The 17,679-nt window shown below is 48.9% G+C and overlaps 1 protein-coding gene across 17 annotated transcripts in view; it reads left to right on the forward strand.

Moving 5' to 3' along the window:
- Nucleotides 1-11,129: 11,129 nt before the first annotated feature.
- The window catches only part of SNX19 (sorting nexin 19), a 136,279-nt gene continuing 129,729 nt past the window's right edge, over nucleotides 11,130-17,679 (forward strand). For all 17 annotated transcript variants that reach the window (XR_005932964.1, XR_003924607.1, XR_005932963.1 and 14 more), the window contains exons 1-7: nucleotides 11,130-13,129; nucleotides 13,552-13,690; nucleotides 14,413-14,513; nucleotides 14,671-14,790; nucleotides 15,067-15,197; nucleotides 16,422-16,518; nucleotides 16,797-16,983. Coding sequence is in view for 4 of the 17 variants with exons in the window: in XM_041125259.1 (XP_040981193.1) it covers nucleotides 11,594-13,129; nucleotides 13,552-13,690; nucleotides 14,413-14,513; nucleotides 14,671-14,790; nucleotides 15,067-15,197; nucleotides 16,422-16,518; nucleotides 16,797-16,983 (2,311 nt within the window). In the remaining 13 variants the exon portion in view is untranslated. The remainder of the gene's footprint in view (nucleotides 13,130-13,551; nucleotides 13,691-14,412; nucleotides 14,514-14,670; nucleotides 14,791-15,066; nucleotides 15,198-16,421; nucleotides 16,519-16,796; nucleotides 16,984-17,679) is intronic.

Raw genomic sequence — 17,679 nt, forward strand, 5'->3', positions numbered from 1 at the left:
CGGGGAAGCCAAGAACAAGCAGTTTCACTGCCTTCTCCAGGCTGTCCCATGAAGCCCATAATTTGCCTTTTACAGACCCAACCGAGATGAGCCTCAGGTTTGCACATATTTAGCCCGTACGCCATCCTCTAACGGCACATGGACCTTCTCGCTCATGCAAACTTCTTTTCTCCCCCATCTCGAACTGCCTACGCAGTCCACACATCAGTGCTCCTTATATTCAGATTGAGCTCAACCATGATTTACTGCCGCGGGGCTGTTGGTAAATTGTTAGCTTTATGTCCAGCGTGATAGCTTCATATTGGCTTTTACTGTTTGCAGTAAAGCCTTTACTCTTTCCATCTTGCTAACACCTTGCCTGCCCGTGCGTGTTGCTTGCTTTCCCCTTGTTTCTCATTTCATCCGGCTGGCGTGTCTTTCATATTCCCCAGTCCCCTGCATTTTCACAGGGAAAGCATCATAGGCAGGTGATTTAAGCAGAAGTTGAGTTCAGTCTATCAGGGCTCTTTTCAGGGTCTTTGAAAGAGGCAGGGACACCCGGAAAGGGGTCACATCACACACTGGATTAGTTGTCGCAGGACATCTAACACGACATGCCAGAGTGACTTCCACCCTTTGAAGTACCCGGAGCTGTTTTGATTCCTTTCCCAGTGCTTTGGGGCCGTCTCGATTACAAGGAAACACGTTGAGCGAAGGAATACATCTGGCCCAGGAAAGGGTAAGGTGCAGGTCTGACTGGAAAAAGCTGGGATGGAACCGCTTTCCGTCAGAGAAATGAGATTTGTTGGAAGTGAAACGCTCTGCAGAGTCAGGTCTTTTTCTGCAGAAATTTCATTTCACAGAAGAGGGGGAAAAAAAAATAACATCCAACAGCTTGAATCATCCTGCTCTGATACTCCTCAAAATCTGGTATTTGCATTCTTTGTTTCGAAACAACTGTGACCTCAACTTGTTTTCCCTCAATTGTTTCCCCGTTGTGCTTTATCAAGTAAGACAGAAATAAGCTAATGCAAAAAACAAGAAGTGCTCCTGCCTGTAACGTTTTGAAGGAGTTTGGAAACCCAGCCTTTTGCTCCCATTCAAAACAAAGCCACCGTCACCAAAACTCACAGCTGAAGACATAATTTTGCTGGTGGAAGGGCATAAAAATATCTATGTATTTCAAAATTCACACCTCGGAGGAGGACAGAGGAGTCACCCTTTCCACCCAGGGGAAATGCTTGAAATAGTCAAGAAGCATCAAAATGACTACAGGAAAACACAATTTGTTTCATCACTTCTAGGCTAAATTTTATCATCTTAAATATACAGGATTAATTTTTTATATGATTTAAGCTTTAATTAAATGTGAGAATTATATGTAAGAGAAACAAAGAGAAGCGACAAGTCGATACCCACTATTTTGATTTCAAGTCACTTTAAATGCTGGTAGAAGCGATCAGACTCAGCATGAGCTAAAAAGCATCTTCCAGAAGAAAGTTATTTCTCAAAAAAAAAAAAAAAAAAAAAAAGAAAAACCTCTGCCATCCTGCTTCCTATTGACTATCAGATCACATCACTCACAATCGCTACCATATCTCACATTAAAAAATTAAGTCCATAACTGCAGAGAAACATCTACCCATTTCTTTTATAGCTTCTTGCCACAACGAGCTATATATCTCCATTATCACGGCGCTATCACCAACACACAATAGATCTGAGCTCGCATCGTAAATAACGCTTTCATGTAACAAAGTTACGCTTAGGAGTACAGGCATAAATTAACACTCAGCCATGTAACTCTAAATAGTATTTTAGGCCTTGTCAGAAACCAATTATGCAAAATATCCTCCTTGCAAAGATCTGCTCGTGATACTTCAAAGCATTACCTCATTTCAACCGCCGTGGACAAGGCACGGGGCTGTGAATCAGGAGATGAGGGCTTAGCTGGGGGATGCTTGGATGATTAAACCCTCTGAAGTCATCTAATTACTGACATCATCGCTTGAGAGCATCTGTACACCTTCCAAAAAAATATTCTAATTTGTCATTTCTATGCCAGTAATGAAGATGCCTCCACCCAGTGCTGAGCCCCTTATCGCAAGTCCGTGAATATCCCAAAATCTAAATAAACAGGAGGGACTACCGGGAGCAAGATTTGCAAGGTTTAATAAAAGGTATTGCCAATAAAGCTTGCGCTGCTTGTATCTTTACACCATTTTGGCTGCAACCCAGAAGACTACAACATCGCCTTATTTCAGCCAGGAACCCAGGCACATGAAGATTAAACGCCTTTCTCAAGGTCACACACAACCCGGTGGGAGAGGTGGGAAAAAATGAGAAGCATCCGTTATCTTTCCATCCCAGGTTGGATAGCCGAAACTGGAACCGGTCAGAAACCACTAGCTGGCTGTAAAAATCTTGGCTGCTTTCTGTTCAAGTGAGGAATGGGTATGAAAATCCCTAAGGATGTTTACTAAAGTCCCTGGCAATTGTTTATCAACACACATTTAATTGTCCCAAATACACTGTGTCCCTAAGAAACCAGCAGTTTCTTGGTTTTTTTCCCCTCTTTATTATGATGCTCCTACCTCACTCAGCAGCCACGCAGATTTTAAGATTTCCATGATCCTCCCCAAAACCGCACTGCCCGAGCACGGCTCCAGTTGATCCGTGGGCACTTCTTTTGGCCAGCTGAAGCCATCTCCTCCTGGCCACGTCAGCTGCTCAGGCCTCCCGCAACTCACAAGAGTTTGCTGCAAATCTGATAGCAGATGTGATTTCCAGCTGGGTCTATAGACCGACCGCAGCAGGTTCATTAATAACAATTATTAAGTGCTTTATGTTACAAATTAGGCCTGTAGGAATACAACAAAATATCCAGCCGGTTGGTTTACGGTCTCTTGTCGGAAAGAACTGTAAATTCCCATTATCACAACACTATCACCATGGCAAAATGGGTATAGGAACTCATCGTAAATAATGCTTTAAAATAGCTAAATCATCACTGGATGCAAGAGTATAAATTAGTACCCATATGCAACACCACGGAAGGCCTCAGCTAACAGATTCCATGCATCAGCCAGCAAAGGCACAGATTTTTGGAAGTTGCATGGAGAACATCTTCCTTTTGCTGCTTCCTCAGACCCAGACAGCACCAGAAGCTGCACCAGTAACGACAACCACATTGGTCTGGGCATTTTGCTTAATATATACAGCAACTTCACGCCAGTAACATTTGGGAACAGATAGATCGGGCAACAGAGGAGCCAATAAAACGATGGAGGGAGTAAACAACTCGCTCCCAGCCATGTCCTCAAGAGCTGCCACGACCCCGCGGGCAGGCTGGGAAGAGATGCAGCTACCCAGGGAGCCAACGCTGGCTGGAAAACACGGAGATACAGGGTGTGCTGCAGGATGACAGGAGGCCAGACTATAAAAATAAAAAGTTCATTCAATTATTTCATTCCTCACCCTAAGGGACAGCCTGCCCTGGAGACATGATGGGGCAGAGCGGAGAAGCTCCTTCTGCTCCATCCTCCTACTAATAAGCTCCAGCTTCCCAGCGCGTGGCACGATGGCACCAAGAAAGAGGGCAAAAGGCTCAAAGCCAGAAGAAACCTAGCCTTCTGCCCAAAGAAGGACGGGAAAAATCATTTCCCTTCTCACCCAACAGTCCCCTGCTTTGTTCCGTAAAAACAATTTTTCCCAGGGATCCTCACTCCTCTCAAGGGTGCGCCAAAGGTGCAGCGGGCGCAGATAAAATGGATCTGCGTGCACAAGAAGAGGTGCCGAGGTCACAGATCCCACGAGGGATATCTCAGGCATTTATTTTCAGTCACTTCTGCCCGGGGCTGGATGCGAGGCAGCAGAGAAGAGGGAGCTTATTCATCCCATTACTGGGCCCTTGAGGCACCCGGTTCCCCCCACCATGAAAATTTTAATAAAACTGGTGCATCGACTTTCAATTAGAAGGCCGTAAAATGGTTCATTTTCATCTGTTTGTTGCACAGTAACACAGATCCTCAGGAGAAAACTGCGCCTTTTCCAGACTGTCTGCGACGCAGAGAGCATTAATTGAATATTCTGTTGAAACCACCTTCAATTAGCGCCTCCGAGTTTTGCATGACATTCATCACTGCAACTCGCCCGATTCTGCATGCAGCACGTTTGGGGTTTCGTGATGCACACATCACATTAACTCACAGCATTATCCCGAAAATAACAATTTTATTTGCTAATGAGATGCTAGCCAGTGTAGGGTAGGCTGCTGCTGCTGCATGAGGTGATGGCTTCCCGGTCTGGACAGCATAAAGCAGAATAGGTTCCCCAACCACAGAATAACCAGTGTTGATAATAAATACCTCATGCTAACCCAAACCATACCATTGCTCTTCCAGTTTCTTTGTATAGAGAAGTTGAAGCCAACCCTATGGCTGATGTTATAATACAGATGCAGCACCCTTCATTAGAGTTCCCCCAACAGCCTGGAAACCAAAATTCAGTGCATTCACATCCCAGATGGGATTCAAGCTATAAACGTTCACCCTATGGATCGTGAGGCACCATCAACCCCTAAACTTCCTTTTTCAGCCATAATTTAGGAAAAAGTTCAAGCCCAGTGCTGGCCAGGAGACAGGCGCAAGGACAAAAATCTCACTCCAGTTACTACTTCTGCTGGCTGCAAGCCTCGCCCACGCCGAGGGATGGCTGAAGCCATCCATCCCACATCTGATATCTCCCAACAACCAAAGGAGTTCTGCTGCAAATGCTGCCCCAGACTCGTTCAGTTCACAGAGCAAATGAGTCCCCGCTGCGATACCCAAAGCTCCGCAGAGCTGTGATGCTGCTCTCCCCTACCTCACAGGCAATCACTCAGCACGGAGCAGAGATGCTGGAAGATATTCTGGTGGAAAGGTGCTTTCATCTTCTCTCTCTCTCTCAAAAAAAAAAAAAAAAAAAAAAAAAAAAAAAAAGCATGTTTCATATTTTGTATGCATCTCTGCTGACTGGAGAGATCTTTTTCTGCTGAGTCCTAATACGCAGCGACCTCCTTTCCACTCTTTTCAGCAACTGCCAGAGTATCTCCAAACATTGACGCAAAAGGCAGAGGGGAGCCAAGGTGTTTGTCAGGCACTAGGAGCTTGTGACCAAATAGCCCACAGCAGCACAAGAAATGACGGGACCAAGGAGACTTAGCGGACGCACGGATGGGGGATTTAGACACATTACATATGGCTGTGCATCCCATACACTATGGAAATGGTTCAGCTGGTTTAGGTCATTATCTAGGGAAGCAGCATAGCTCAGAAAGACAAGCCATGGAAGCAGGATGCATTGCTTCCCTGTGGCACAGCCTCGGTTTCCCCAACTTTTAAGAAAACCGAAGAGAGCGAAGCAGACTTTGTAGAGCATACTGTCATCTGCTGAGGTGACACGCTGTATTAGCAAGGTGATATTAATAAGCAGATCTTACATGCAAAACTTTACGTACAAAATTGCATGACGTTTAACCTTGTGTCAAGTGCACAGCAAGCTGATTATTTTAATTACAGGGTGTTGTTGGTTTTTTGGTTTGTTTTTTTTTCCATTGCAGCTCCATTATTAGCTTCAGCCAAGAAACCACTGGAAAGCTGCAGGCAAGGAGGGAAATAAAAAAGGGTCCATAGGCATGTATCTAACATCCACATGCAATTAGCAGTTACACACACCAGCAGCGCGCGTGAGGGTAGCTGGCCGCTTAGATGAGCAATTACCAAGGCTATGCCACGCGTGCACTGATTGAGGTCCCCTCCCAGCACCAAATCGCTCCTCAAGCCTCAGGCTGAGCGGTTGCAGCGCAAAGCTGCTGCGACATTTAAGGCTCAGCGCGGGGCAAATTTCACTTATTATACATAAACCATCCACGTCTGCATTTTCACCAGGGCTTGGAGTCGGGCTCTTGGCTTCCACCAAAGACACGGAGAAAACACACATCTGCTTCAAGAAAAACCCAAATACAGCAGCAACCAGAGTGCTTTTGAGAAACCACACATACCAGCCAACATTTTTTTTTTTTTAATTGTTTCTTAACTTTCTATCTGAGGATCTGCAGAGCACTCTAATATAATCAGGTCCTCTGCACAGGGGATTAGCAGACTTATATCCTGTGGATCCAATCAGGAAAGTCTATCAGCAAAACATACTTATGTTGATACAGCTATTATAATCTGCATAATTCTTCTGAGTTCACATACTTAATGGATAGCAAACAGAGTCATTACTGCTGCAACTTACATCCATAGGATCTCTATGAGCCATTCACTGCAGTGTTTTTTATTATTCATAGCTTTAGTTATTGATTTTCAGGAGAAGATACATGCTTTTAAGCACCATAAAAGCAAGAGAGGAAAACAAATAGCACTATTCCAAGATTAATACACTGCTCATAATAAAAGTATGACTGTCACATTGCACTGTGTATAGCTGATGGAGCCTTGACAAATTCCATGCAAAATGGCTGAGTTGCTTAAGAAGCTTGTTAAATAATTTAAAGGCAAGTTTTACTGGAGGCAGGAAAGTTCTTCCCCAAAACCACTTTCTCAGATTTATGAGCTAGGAGTATGTTAATCAACCCAAGTGCGGGATTCAGTGGGGAAGTTGCCTCCCAGCAGGGCACAGCCTGGGTGGAGGGTTTAAGGGAGATACATATATATATATATATATACACACACACATATACATATGATATGATAAAGTGTGGTCCCTGTGTGGTTCAAGTCTGCAAGGTCTCCAAGCCAGGGTCCAGCTGACAGGCTTGGATGCAATGGTGACCCACGCTCATCAAACCATGGGGCACCAGAAATCCTTTAAGGTGGGCTTGTATACGTGGCCAGCAGGAGGACCGCTCATCCTGCCCCTTTCCAGCTCCCCGACACAGGATCCATCTCAAACCCAGACAACCTGATTACACCTCAAGATCCCCCCCAGGGTCAGGACTGGCTACAAAGAGACTCTTCCCCTCTTGACCTGATGGGTTTCCATAGAAAACTCTTCTATTGACACGGACCCTCCCGGGAGGGACGAGCGATGCACAGGGACATCTTCAGCCTGTACGGTGCAGAAGTGGCACTGGGAACGGCTGGCTATCTCTCAAGCATCTCAGTATGACAACAGCTCTTTTATCGCCTTGCGCTCCCTTGCAGGCGGAGAGCTGCACTGCTAAATCAGCCAGGTAGATCAGAGCTATCATCCCTAGCAGAAAGACTCCCAGCTTCAGGATATTTATGTGAAGAATAGCTTCCAGTGCCCAAGAGCCCCTTAAAAATCAACATCACAGGACAGTGAGCGCAAAGCCAAGCTCAAAGCTGGCGGAGCATCGCAGAAAAGCGACAACACACTTGTTTGTTCACTTAAAGGCTCACGTAAGAGGCAAAGGACCTTCCAAATTACAACATTTCTATAGCAACTAGGGTCCCACCATGGTCTTTTTGTTCCAGACACTGTACAGACTGTGTCCATATTTATAACCCTGCTTACCAAGGAGGCAGGAAACAAAAAAACCACCCACAAGATCAAATGTAGGGAGCCAGTCTGCTCTAATACCTAGGCAAGGAGGGATGCAGCCAGGGGAAGGCTCTGCAATCGCTTGTAAAACACCTGTACTCGGTGCAGGCACCTAAAAAAATCTCATAACCAGCCTTGTAGGGCTGTGCTGGAGATGCTTTGCAGCTCACATCAGAGCTCAAGTCATGACAGAAGAAGTTGGGTGCCTAAGTCTTCCACGCTTGACCTCCAAGTTCCTACTTTAAAGCAAAAGTCCATTCATTTGCAGATATTTAGGCAGACCTGACCGCTGAAGCACTGCGATGCTGCACTCGTAAGGTACTCGTCCTCCAAACAGCGCAGCAACATGGGCGACAGCCCCAGTTTCGCTATGCAGAATGATCGAGGATGGGATTTATGTGACCGGCCTTCTCCATCCGTCTAATAAAACTGTTCCTGCTTTTTTGGGGGGGAAAGAGACCAGATAGCAGCCCTGGGATGAAGCTGCCTGCTCTAGCAGTGCCTTGCTACGCCATCACCTCTTTTGCATCTAAATTTCAAGAAAAGGAATCGCACCTTATTTCCCATGTAGGAAACTGTTGTCAAACCAGGGAGTTGCAGATATTTTTCCTCCTGGGAAGAGCTCTAGGAGATGGCGCACTCGAGCCAGTTCATTTTTTCCCACATCATTCACATCCACCCCCTTTAAAACTTCCAGGCAGCCGTAACTTTCGTAAAGCACCTTCGCAGAGGTATTGCCCTTCCCGAGAGTGGCCCATTAAGCAAAGCGCTATTTAACTAAGGCATAAATGTTTAAGGACCCCCAAAATTCTTCCCTACCCAACCCCCATGCTTGCAAGGAGGAAAATTTGTGATCTGAATGAAGCGAGGTGCTTGAGAAAGGCAAAGCATCTCAGGGAGGTGATTTAATCCCGAATATCAGCCTTTTGGGAGGACCCTCGTCCCCACGGGCAGGCGGGAGCTGGTTTGTACACAGCATCTCACCTCCCGAGATCAGCAAGGCTCTTTGCTCCTTGCGCCACGTGCTCTCTTCTGCATTTATCCATTAATAATAAGCTGTCAGATTCCTGGTTCTTACACGTTATAAATTAATCTCTTTTAATTGGCCACGCTTCCCAGCCCAACTTGGGAACAATAGCTCCCCACGGGTCCTTTATGCCACACGGTTATATGTCACTGAAGAGTTAGTACCTGCCAAAGGACCCCACTGCCCCCTCCCACCCGCAATAAAAAAAGCCAGTGGAGGAATGAGGATGTTTGTCACCACCAGCATCACAATTAAAATGCGTTGGCATCGCTCCGGTAGCTCGGAATTCTCCAGCTCCGGTACCCGAATATAAGGGCAAGGCTGCCGAGTCCACGCAACAACTTGCAGAAACTCCTCTCCCCAAAGTCTTTCTCGAAGAGGGAAGGGGAACCAGAGCAGACGGGGAGGGCTGGAGGCAAGGGGGAAACTGAGGCACGAGGCTTTAACCGCAACGTGGCGAGCGCGGCGTGCTCCGGCAGAGAAGGAGGAGGTTGTACACCTCTTGGAGGTTCAACGCTGGAGCAGAAGTCGGGCTCTGCTGTTCAGCTTTGTTAACCCCAAGAGCTCAAGCTTTCCCTTGCATACACGTATTTTGGAGCGTGCCTAGGAGGCAGCAACAGTTTGCAAGACCTGCGTTTTGCTCACTTGCAGAAAAAAATAAAATAAAATAAAATAAAATAAAATAAAATAAAATAAAATAAAATAAAATAAAATAAAATAAAATAAAATAAAATAAAATAAAATAAAATAAAATAAAATAAAATCCAGACCTGCTTCATCGTTTATTCATACCCATCTAACACACGGCACCAGGTACCTGCACTTGTCCAACGTATTTGTTTACACCATAACGCACCAAAGCGGGGGTGGGAGCACGCAGGGAATGAGGGGCACAGCACAATCCTGCACACAGGCAGCTCCAGCACCCAGAAACACGCCTGGATGTGCAGCGGTGCCAGGGACCCACCACGCTGGGACAGAGACCGACGTCACGCCTCTGCTTCCCAGGGGATTCAAGCTGCAAAGAGCCCCTTTGAAAGTCTTTTCCAAACGGATGCTTTTTCAAACAGGAAGGTTTTGATTACACCGAGTTTTCCTTGCTGCTCTGTCTTCCTGCAGTGCCCACACGCAGCTAAAAGACATTCTCAAAACTGACGTATTTGGGGTGATTTTTACAGTACTGCAGAATTCTCCACCCAGGAGTGGGCAATTTCACCCCACGGTCCCCATCCCAGCCATCTGCAGCACCCAAATCCCACCCAACACCAGCTCCCATGGGCAGGAGCATCCTCTGCCTCCTGGTTTTTTGGTTTTTTGGTTTTTTTTTTTTTAACTCTTCACACAAACCCAAGAGCTGCAACCGTGCACGAAGGAGAAACCGAAAAACCCCGGCAGGTTTTGCACAACGCAGCCAGGGGGTCTCTCGGCCCCAAAAAGCCCTTCGGTATTTAACCACACAACGCAAATATCATCGCTCAGGACAAACAAATCTTGCAGCAACACCTTCCCCCAACGCTCCAAACACCAGAACCCGGCTGCACCCAGCAAGGTCCCCGAGGACAAAGCAGGGACCCCTCCGACCCCCCTCCCCACATCGCTTCAAGAAGATTTTAAAAATTACTCTGACTTTTTTTTGTTGTTTTGCAGAGAAGGCTCATTCCTGCCGCCGTCCCGTGCATCCTTTTGTTCAGGCTGTCCCCAGCATCTCCACGAGTGGTTTTTGGGGAGCCCCTCGTAGAGAGAAGATGGGGGTCTCCGCGGAATCCGCGCCTCCTCAGCTGCGACAGAAAGAAATCCTTGCGTTTTACAACCACAAAACAATTCAGTCCAAAATCCTCTGAGCACAACCCCAAAATCCAGACCAAATACCGTGAGCAGGAGCCCCCCACATCCACGACAAAACAACAAGGAGCCGCTGCTCCCCCAGCCCCACCGCTGATAAGCAGCATCAATGCGCTTTGCCTCCAATTAATCACCAGCTGCAGGCAATCATCCCCAACCCTATTTGACCCCAATGCACCTTTTTTTTTTTTGGTCTTGTTTTTCTGCTTTTTTGGCTTGATGAGGCTAACGTGGCCCAGGTGTTTTCCAGGGTACTCAGCACCCGGAATGCAGCCGAGCTGCCTGTGTACACCACCAGGCTCTTTTCCTTTTTTTTTTTTTTTTTAAATAGGAGAGAGATGCAAACTTTTTCATCTTTTTTTTTTAAATGCATGCATAATAAATACAACGCTTCTTTTTTTAATGCCTGCAAAAAAAAAAAAAATCAAATAAAATCAAAGAAAATGGTGCATTTAAACTCTTGCTGCTCTTAACACCTACAAAATAAACCCAGCGCAGGGCTGCACGCTTTTCCCAATGCATGCAAAAAAAAAAACAAAAAAAAAAAAAACCAAAAAAGAGGGCGGAAGGAACTTTTTTCTCTGCCTCGCGCAGGGCTGCAAACTTCCCGCTTTTTTTTTTAAATCCTAACGGCAACGCCGCGAGCCCGCCCGCCCGCCCGCCAGGGGGCGCTGCGGGGAGGCGCGGGGCCCCCTCTAGGCCGCTCTCCTGGGCGGGAGGGGAGGTACCGGAAGCGAAGCCGGAAATGGCGGTCGGTGGCAGGGAGGCTTTGCGGCGGTGTCGGGGATCAGCTCCGGGCGGTGAAGTCTGACAGGGTGGGCTTCGTTGCGTCGGTGCTGGTAGAGTGTGGCTTGTCATCCCGCAGCGTTGTGAGCTCCGACGACTGTAGAGCGATCCCGGTGAGGAGCCCGGTCGGTTGGGCCCCGGCGCCTGGTGAAGGACCCTGGTCGGTTGGGCCTTGATGAGCTCCAGTGCCTGGTGGTCACTTGGGCTCCGGTGCCCAGTAAAGGAGCTCGGTCTGTTGGGCTCTGGTGAGCCACAGTGCCTTGCAAGGAGCCTGGTCGGTTGGGCTCTGGTGCCCAGTAAGGACGCTGGTCGGTCGAGCCCTGGTGCCTGGTGAGGAGCCCGGTCGGTTGAGCCTTGACAAACTTGAGCTGTCGGCAGAGCCCCAGGCAGCTTCCCCTGCCCAGCCCCGCCATGACAGGCCAGGGGCCGTGGGGGGTCCGTCGGGTGCTGTTGGCGTCGGTGGCCGCGCTGGGATGGCTACTGGCCCTGCAGTTGCTTCTTGACTTGCGGGCACTGGGGCTGCTCTGTGGGGTGCTGGCGGTGCTGGGTGGCTGGCTGGGCCCCCGGGCCCTCAGCCACCCCGGCCGGCGGTTGCGGCTGGAGCATTTTGTCAGCTCCCTGCAGCCCCAGCCCCACTGCCCGGTGGCCACGGGGCGGCTGGAGAAGGAGATCGCCGGCACCATCCACAAAATGGTGCGGGACTTCGTCGCCTCCTGGTACCGCACCATCAGCAGCGAGCCAGCCTTCGAGGCTGAGGTGGAGAAGGCCATGACAGGCCTGGCCACTGAGCTGAGGCGGCGGATGGGGCAAGTGGACCGCCAAGCCCTGGCCCACCGCCTCCTCCTCCTCTACGGCCATCACTTGCAGAGCTACCTGCAGGCCCGCGAGGCCCTGAGGGGCGATCCGGAGGGTGGCCGGACCCTGTGGCTGGAGTACAGCCGGCTGGCGGGGCCGCACCCGGCCCTCCGCAGCCCGGCGGCTGAGGTGGGCTATGCCCGGGCTGCTGTGGACACGCTGCTGCGGGCGCTGGTGCCCTGGCCCCACCTGGAGACACGAACGGGACGCTTTGTTGTGGTGGAGCTGATTGCCTGCAACGTGCTGCTGCCGGCCATCAGAAAGATGTCTGATCCTGACTGGATCAACTTGCTGCTCATCGGGGCTTTCTCCAAGAAGCCCCGGGGTGTGGAGCCACCCCCTGCACCCCCAGTGCCTGATTTCTTGCCCTTCGTGGCGCAGACGGATGCCGCCACTGCCGGGCTGCCCCCCTCCCCGAGGGCCACGGAGGTGCCCAGGCAAGAGGCAGGGGCTGCTGTCGAGGACAGAGAGGACTCAGCGAGTGGGCTGTGCCACACAGAGGAGCCCTTCCTCCGCCCGCGAGCCCTGGGCTCCCTCTTCCCCTGCGAGGGTTTGGAGCTGGAGTCCCCCGTGCCCGATGCGGGCCAGGACGCGGACCTGTTGGTACCATCGCCCATGAGGGATTTCCTCGATGAACCCCCCCAGGACACCTCCACTGTGGTGGAGGGAGCGGCCGCTTCGGAGGATGGCATGGGGGACCTGGAGGAGGGTGTTGCCCCTAGCTTGGATGCTGGCCTGCTTCCCACCTCTGCTTTTGCACTGACCTCCTGCCCTGACATCCAGATCGACCCAGCAGTTGAGAAGGAAGAGGAAGGCCCAGCTGTCCCCAAGAAGTCCTCCTCGCAGAGGCCCTCCAGCTTGGGGAAAGATCTGGGAGCAGTAGAGGGCCCACCACAAAGCCCCCCAGACCCTGGGCAGACTCTGCCCCTGCTCTCATCCTCCCCAACGGCTTCCGTCAGCACCTTCAGCTTTGAACCCCTCAGCAGCCCCGATGGGCCGGTCGTCATCCAGAATCTGCGGATAACGGGGACCATCACTGCCCGAGAGCACAGCGGGACTGGCTTCCACCCCTACACCCTGTACACTGTCAAGGTAAAGGCTCCCCCGGTGCTCCCCCCTTTTCTGAGATCCCTGCCCTGACAGGGGAGCACGTGTGGTGTTTGGAGATGAGGACTTGCTCTGTGTGTGGCTCGACAAAAAATTTTGTCAGGCAGTGGGGAATATTGGGCACAGTGGCTTTTCCAGTGGCCGTTCGGGTGCAGGATAGGGGTTCCCGCTCATGGCCAAGGGTCGTGTGGGGCTGGTTGAGTCTTTTGTATCCTGTTTTCACCATTCCCTTTGTCATGAGGGGTTCGCGTGCTGTGCAGCCACTGTTCTTCAGGGAAGGGTCAATCTGAAGAATTGCTCGATGGGACCTCCGTGGGGTCTGGGGACTGTGGGGCCAACAGGGACCGCAGCACATCAGGATTGTTTTGGCGTCTGTAAGGGTTATTGACTGTTGCCTTCCTCCTCAGTATGAGACAGCCCTGGAGGGTGAGAGCGCGGGCAGCCTTCAGCAAATGGCTTACCACACCGTGAACCGCCGTTACCGGGAGTTCCTCAACCTCCAGACCAGACTGGAGGAGAAACCGGAGCTCCGCAAGTTCCTGAAAAGTCAGTGCCTGCGTTATCTTCCTAAGAAAATCCTTCTCTCTCTCACCCCAGTCCGTGCTCCACTGCTCTGAGGGTATCCTGCCCTGCCTGTGCAGCTCGGGATGCTGGGCTGTTTGTGATGCCCATGTCCTTGTTCTGTGCAGAGCTGGCTAGAGCAGAAATTTATTTCTTTTGACAGCAAATTCCAGTGTTTCAAAACATCCTTGTTGGCATTCAGATCGCAACACTTGCTTTTGTAGTTTTGTACCTTAGCAATGAATAGAAACACTGGTATCTGCAAGCGTCTTGTTTGCATATAAGAGAGTATATGTGTTGAACGTAAGCTTTTTTTAAAAAGAAGGCAATGGTTCTTCTAACGCTACTTACGTATAAAACTTCATTGAATTTGCCGTGTTCCTGCATAATGCTTTGGTTTTGACAAATCTGGAGTTTTGACTGGAAAACTGCTTTGTTGAGAATTTTTGGGTTCTTTGAGTGATCTAGAGTCCTTGGGCTAAACTGGTGTTCTCACTTCTTTAACGTTAAAGGCATGGATGATACGATAGCAGCAGAATGCAAGTTCTGCATGGATTTAAGGTCTGATTCAGCTACCCTGTTTCGAGGGGCATATTGGGCTGATGCTGGGCAGTGTGTAGTGGTAGTCTTAAGCATGAGAGCGTTAAGATTTTAATACAACTGTCGCAGTTTTCTTGAGCTTGCTAATGGGTTTGTTTCCTTTGTAGATATCAAAGGCCCAAAGAAATTGTTCCCTGATCTCCCATTTGGAAACATGGACAGTGATAAAGTGGAAGCCAGAAAAAGTCTGCTAGAATCTTTCTTGAAGGTGAGATACTTGCTTGTGTGCCCCTGTGAGCTAGAAAGCAGTGCTCAGGACAGCTCTGTACTGACAGTGGAGCACATCAGATCTATTCCACCTGCACTTTACGTGATCAAAGGGAAGTTGACTCAAAAAAGACCTAAAGCTACATCTTTCCATGCAGCAATTGTGTGCAGTCCCTGAGATTGCAAACAGTGAGGAGGTGCAGGAGTTCCTCGCCCTGAACACTGACGCCAGGATCGCGTTCGTCAAGAAGCCCTTCGTTGTCTCCAGGATAGACAAGGTAGACAAGTGGGAAACTGGTTATCTGAACCACTTACAGCTGCACCTAGACATGCCTCCTGGGCTTCAATATCTACATATATGGCTGCTGCGGTAGTAGCCAAAAAACTTGGAAGGCTCAGCTTGCCCAGAAAGCCATAAAGCTAGGAAGAGTCAGAGGCCATCTCAAAGAGCCTGGGGGTTATCATGGAAAATAGAGCGCAAGTCTGAAAATTCTTAATTCATATTCAAGGAATAGTATATATTCAATAGTTGATGGCACTGCTGGCTTTTGCAGATCGTTGTCAATGCCATCGTGGACACCTTGAAGACGGCGTTCCCCAGGTCAGAGCCCCAGAGCCCCACGGAGGATCTTAGTGAGTCTGAAGTGGATGGGAAATCTCAGACAGACGGGAAGAAGGCTAACAGGTAAGGGCTCCTTCAGCTTCCTCTGTGCTTTATGCAGAGCATGGATTTCTTACAGAAACTGATTCCATTCTGGGGAAGTACTGACTTGGTGCTTTACCTGTTGTGGATAATACACTGCTGTTGTACTGTAGCTAAATTGCTTGCTCTTTCACATACCGAGCAAGGGTATTTGAGTTCCTGTTTCATAAAGGGTTTTCTAAGAGTGCTCAGGTTTTCACAGAAGGTGGGTTTCCTCCCGAGAGAGCTGTGAGGTGGTGGCATTTGCTGGCCAAGGTGTTGATGCTGCTGGAGAACTCCTTTTTACCCTTAAGCATGTGCATAACCTATATATGTTGTGAGTCACTGCAAAATACAGCTATAAGTTGTCTACCTGCAGCTTCACTCCTGCTTCTCTCATGCGTTTCACACAGTGGCATGCCGCCTTGCCCAGCAAACATTTGAATATTTATTTAGGAGTAGTTGTTTAAGGTCACTGCACTTACGTTGCTCACCAGGTGTTTATTTGGTGTTGCTGGCAATGGCAAGCCCTGTTGTACTCATCAGTGATTCTTCCGTTACAGAAGAAGGGAAGGTTTCTGCATGAGTATGGCTTATTTTCCAGAAGGGAGAAGTTTTGCTAGAAAAAGCTTCTTTGAACAAGAAGACAAACCAAAAAAGTACAAGTTTTGAAGCATCTTGGCCAAAAAGGACATTCCTTAATGATAAACAGGCTATTTTATAATTTGTCTCACAATCCCAAACGCCCTTTCATATCCTCCTTTCTGTGTGTGCATGTTTAGAATTGGATTTCACAATCCTGCTGAGTATGTTTCATCTCAGAGGCTTTTCTGAACCCTTTCCTGTGTATGCTGCAATGCTCACACCTTGCTGACCAGAAATGCCTATATCTGCGTGTAAGCTTATATGTAACATACCTGCCGAAGAAGGTGTGTATATGTGCTGGATGTTGGAAAGCCTTGGCTAGGCCCACGTGTAGTTGAGGAAAAGCGCTTTAATGCTTTTGTTGCATGGGTTTACTGCCACCTCTTAGTTATCCTGGGGGCGGATGCTTTTTTGAACCACTTTAGGTCTGATCAGACTTATTAGCTTGGACGTGACAGTGGACAAAGATAGCTGGTCCAGGTTCTTCGCTGAGGCTGGTCGCCATTCTTAGCTGAGGCTAGGAAACTCATCACTCACAGCTTGTGGAGAAAACCCTGACTCTGCTGTGTCTCTCCTCTTCAGGTCCAGGCTGAGGTTCTCATCCAGTAAAATTGCTCCAGTGCTGAGTGTGAATGAAGCGCATGACAGGATTGTGTACTCTATCCGGGAGGGCAGTGCTGTAAGTTCAGATCCCTCCTGCAATCCTTTCATGATCCTAATCACTGCCCTGTTTGGGTGCTGGCTTGGAATAATCCATGTGCACGAGGGTTGCGGCTGCTGCAGCCTTGTTCCTGGCGATAAGAAAGGCAATAAGCAGCCCTAGTTGTGCTGTTGGCTACAGCAAGGTGCAAAGCAGGTGGTGGGAGGCTGTCTGGGCAGTGGAGATCTCGTATATCTGTTCAACTCTGGCTGTATGCAGCTCACCACTGTGGTACTAATGCACCGGTGCTTTTGTAGGTCTCTGGCACCCTGTCACTAGCTGCTATGGAGTCCTTCATCCAGAAGCAGGAGAAGCTGCTGGAGGCAGTCCCCAGCAAAGCTCCTGAAGGCGAGGGAGGTAGAGAAGCTAAGGAAAGCTCCATGGAGGACAACATGGACGGGCTGCGCACATCAGAGCAGGGGACACGTCCGGACACGGACTCTGGTGAGCTCAGCCCCTCTGTTAGTGCTTCAGTGTATCTGCCTTGGCACTGCAACAGCTCCAGCACCTGCAGGCTCAGCTTGCAAGGTCTTTACTATGAGGACCTAGTCTCCTGCCTGTTGCACCTTGATTAAAGTGAAAGTAAACTGAGTTTCTCCAGTCCTGTTAGGTGATTGCTCTGGTCTTTAATGCTAGTGGAAGCAAATTGGGTCTTGGCTCAGCTGTGTCAGTGTAGATCTTCACATTGGTGTACTCAGTACAGTTACTGCATAAATAAGTTTCTGAAGGACACACTGTTTAAACTGCCAATGTTATAAAACCAAGTTCTTAGAAACTGAAAAACGGCCAAATGACCGTTTCTTGGTAGTCTCAAGTTAGCCTTGATAATGTCCATGCATTATAAGAGGACCTTTTGAGATTCAGTTAAGTTTGGATAGATTTGGTGGGAATAGCAAATACGTAATCCCAGTTCAAGGAACGATGTTCCCTTTCTGATTATAGATCCCTCCTCTGAAGCACAGGGGTGCTACCGCCTCTCAGAGCGGTTACAAGATTATCCTGAACATGAGCAAAAATATGTTCTCTAATCTTTTTCTTGGAACAGCTGAGCTGTGTCAGCTGGAACTTTCAAAAAATTTCACTCCAGTGGTTCAAGTTTGGCGAGCTCTGACTGAAAGCATGTGCTTGTGACAGGATGGG

The sequence above is a fragment of the Aquila chrysaetos genome, chromosome 8, assembly GCF_900496995.4.
Source record: "Aquila chrysaetos chrysaetos chromosome 8, bAquChr1.4, whole genome shotgun sequence".
Taxonomy (NCBI): Eukaryota; Metazoa; Chordata; class Aves; order Accipitriformes; family Accipitridae; genus Aquila; species Aquila chrysaetos.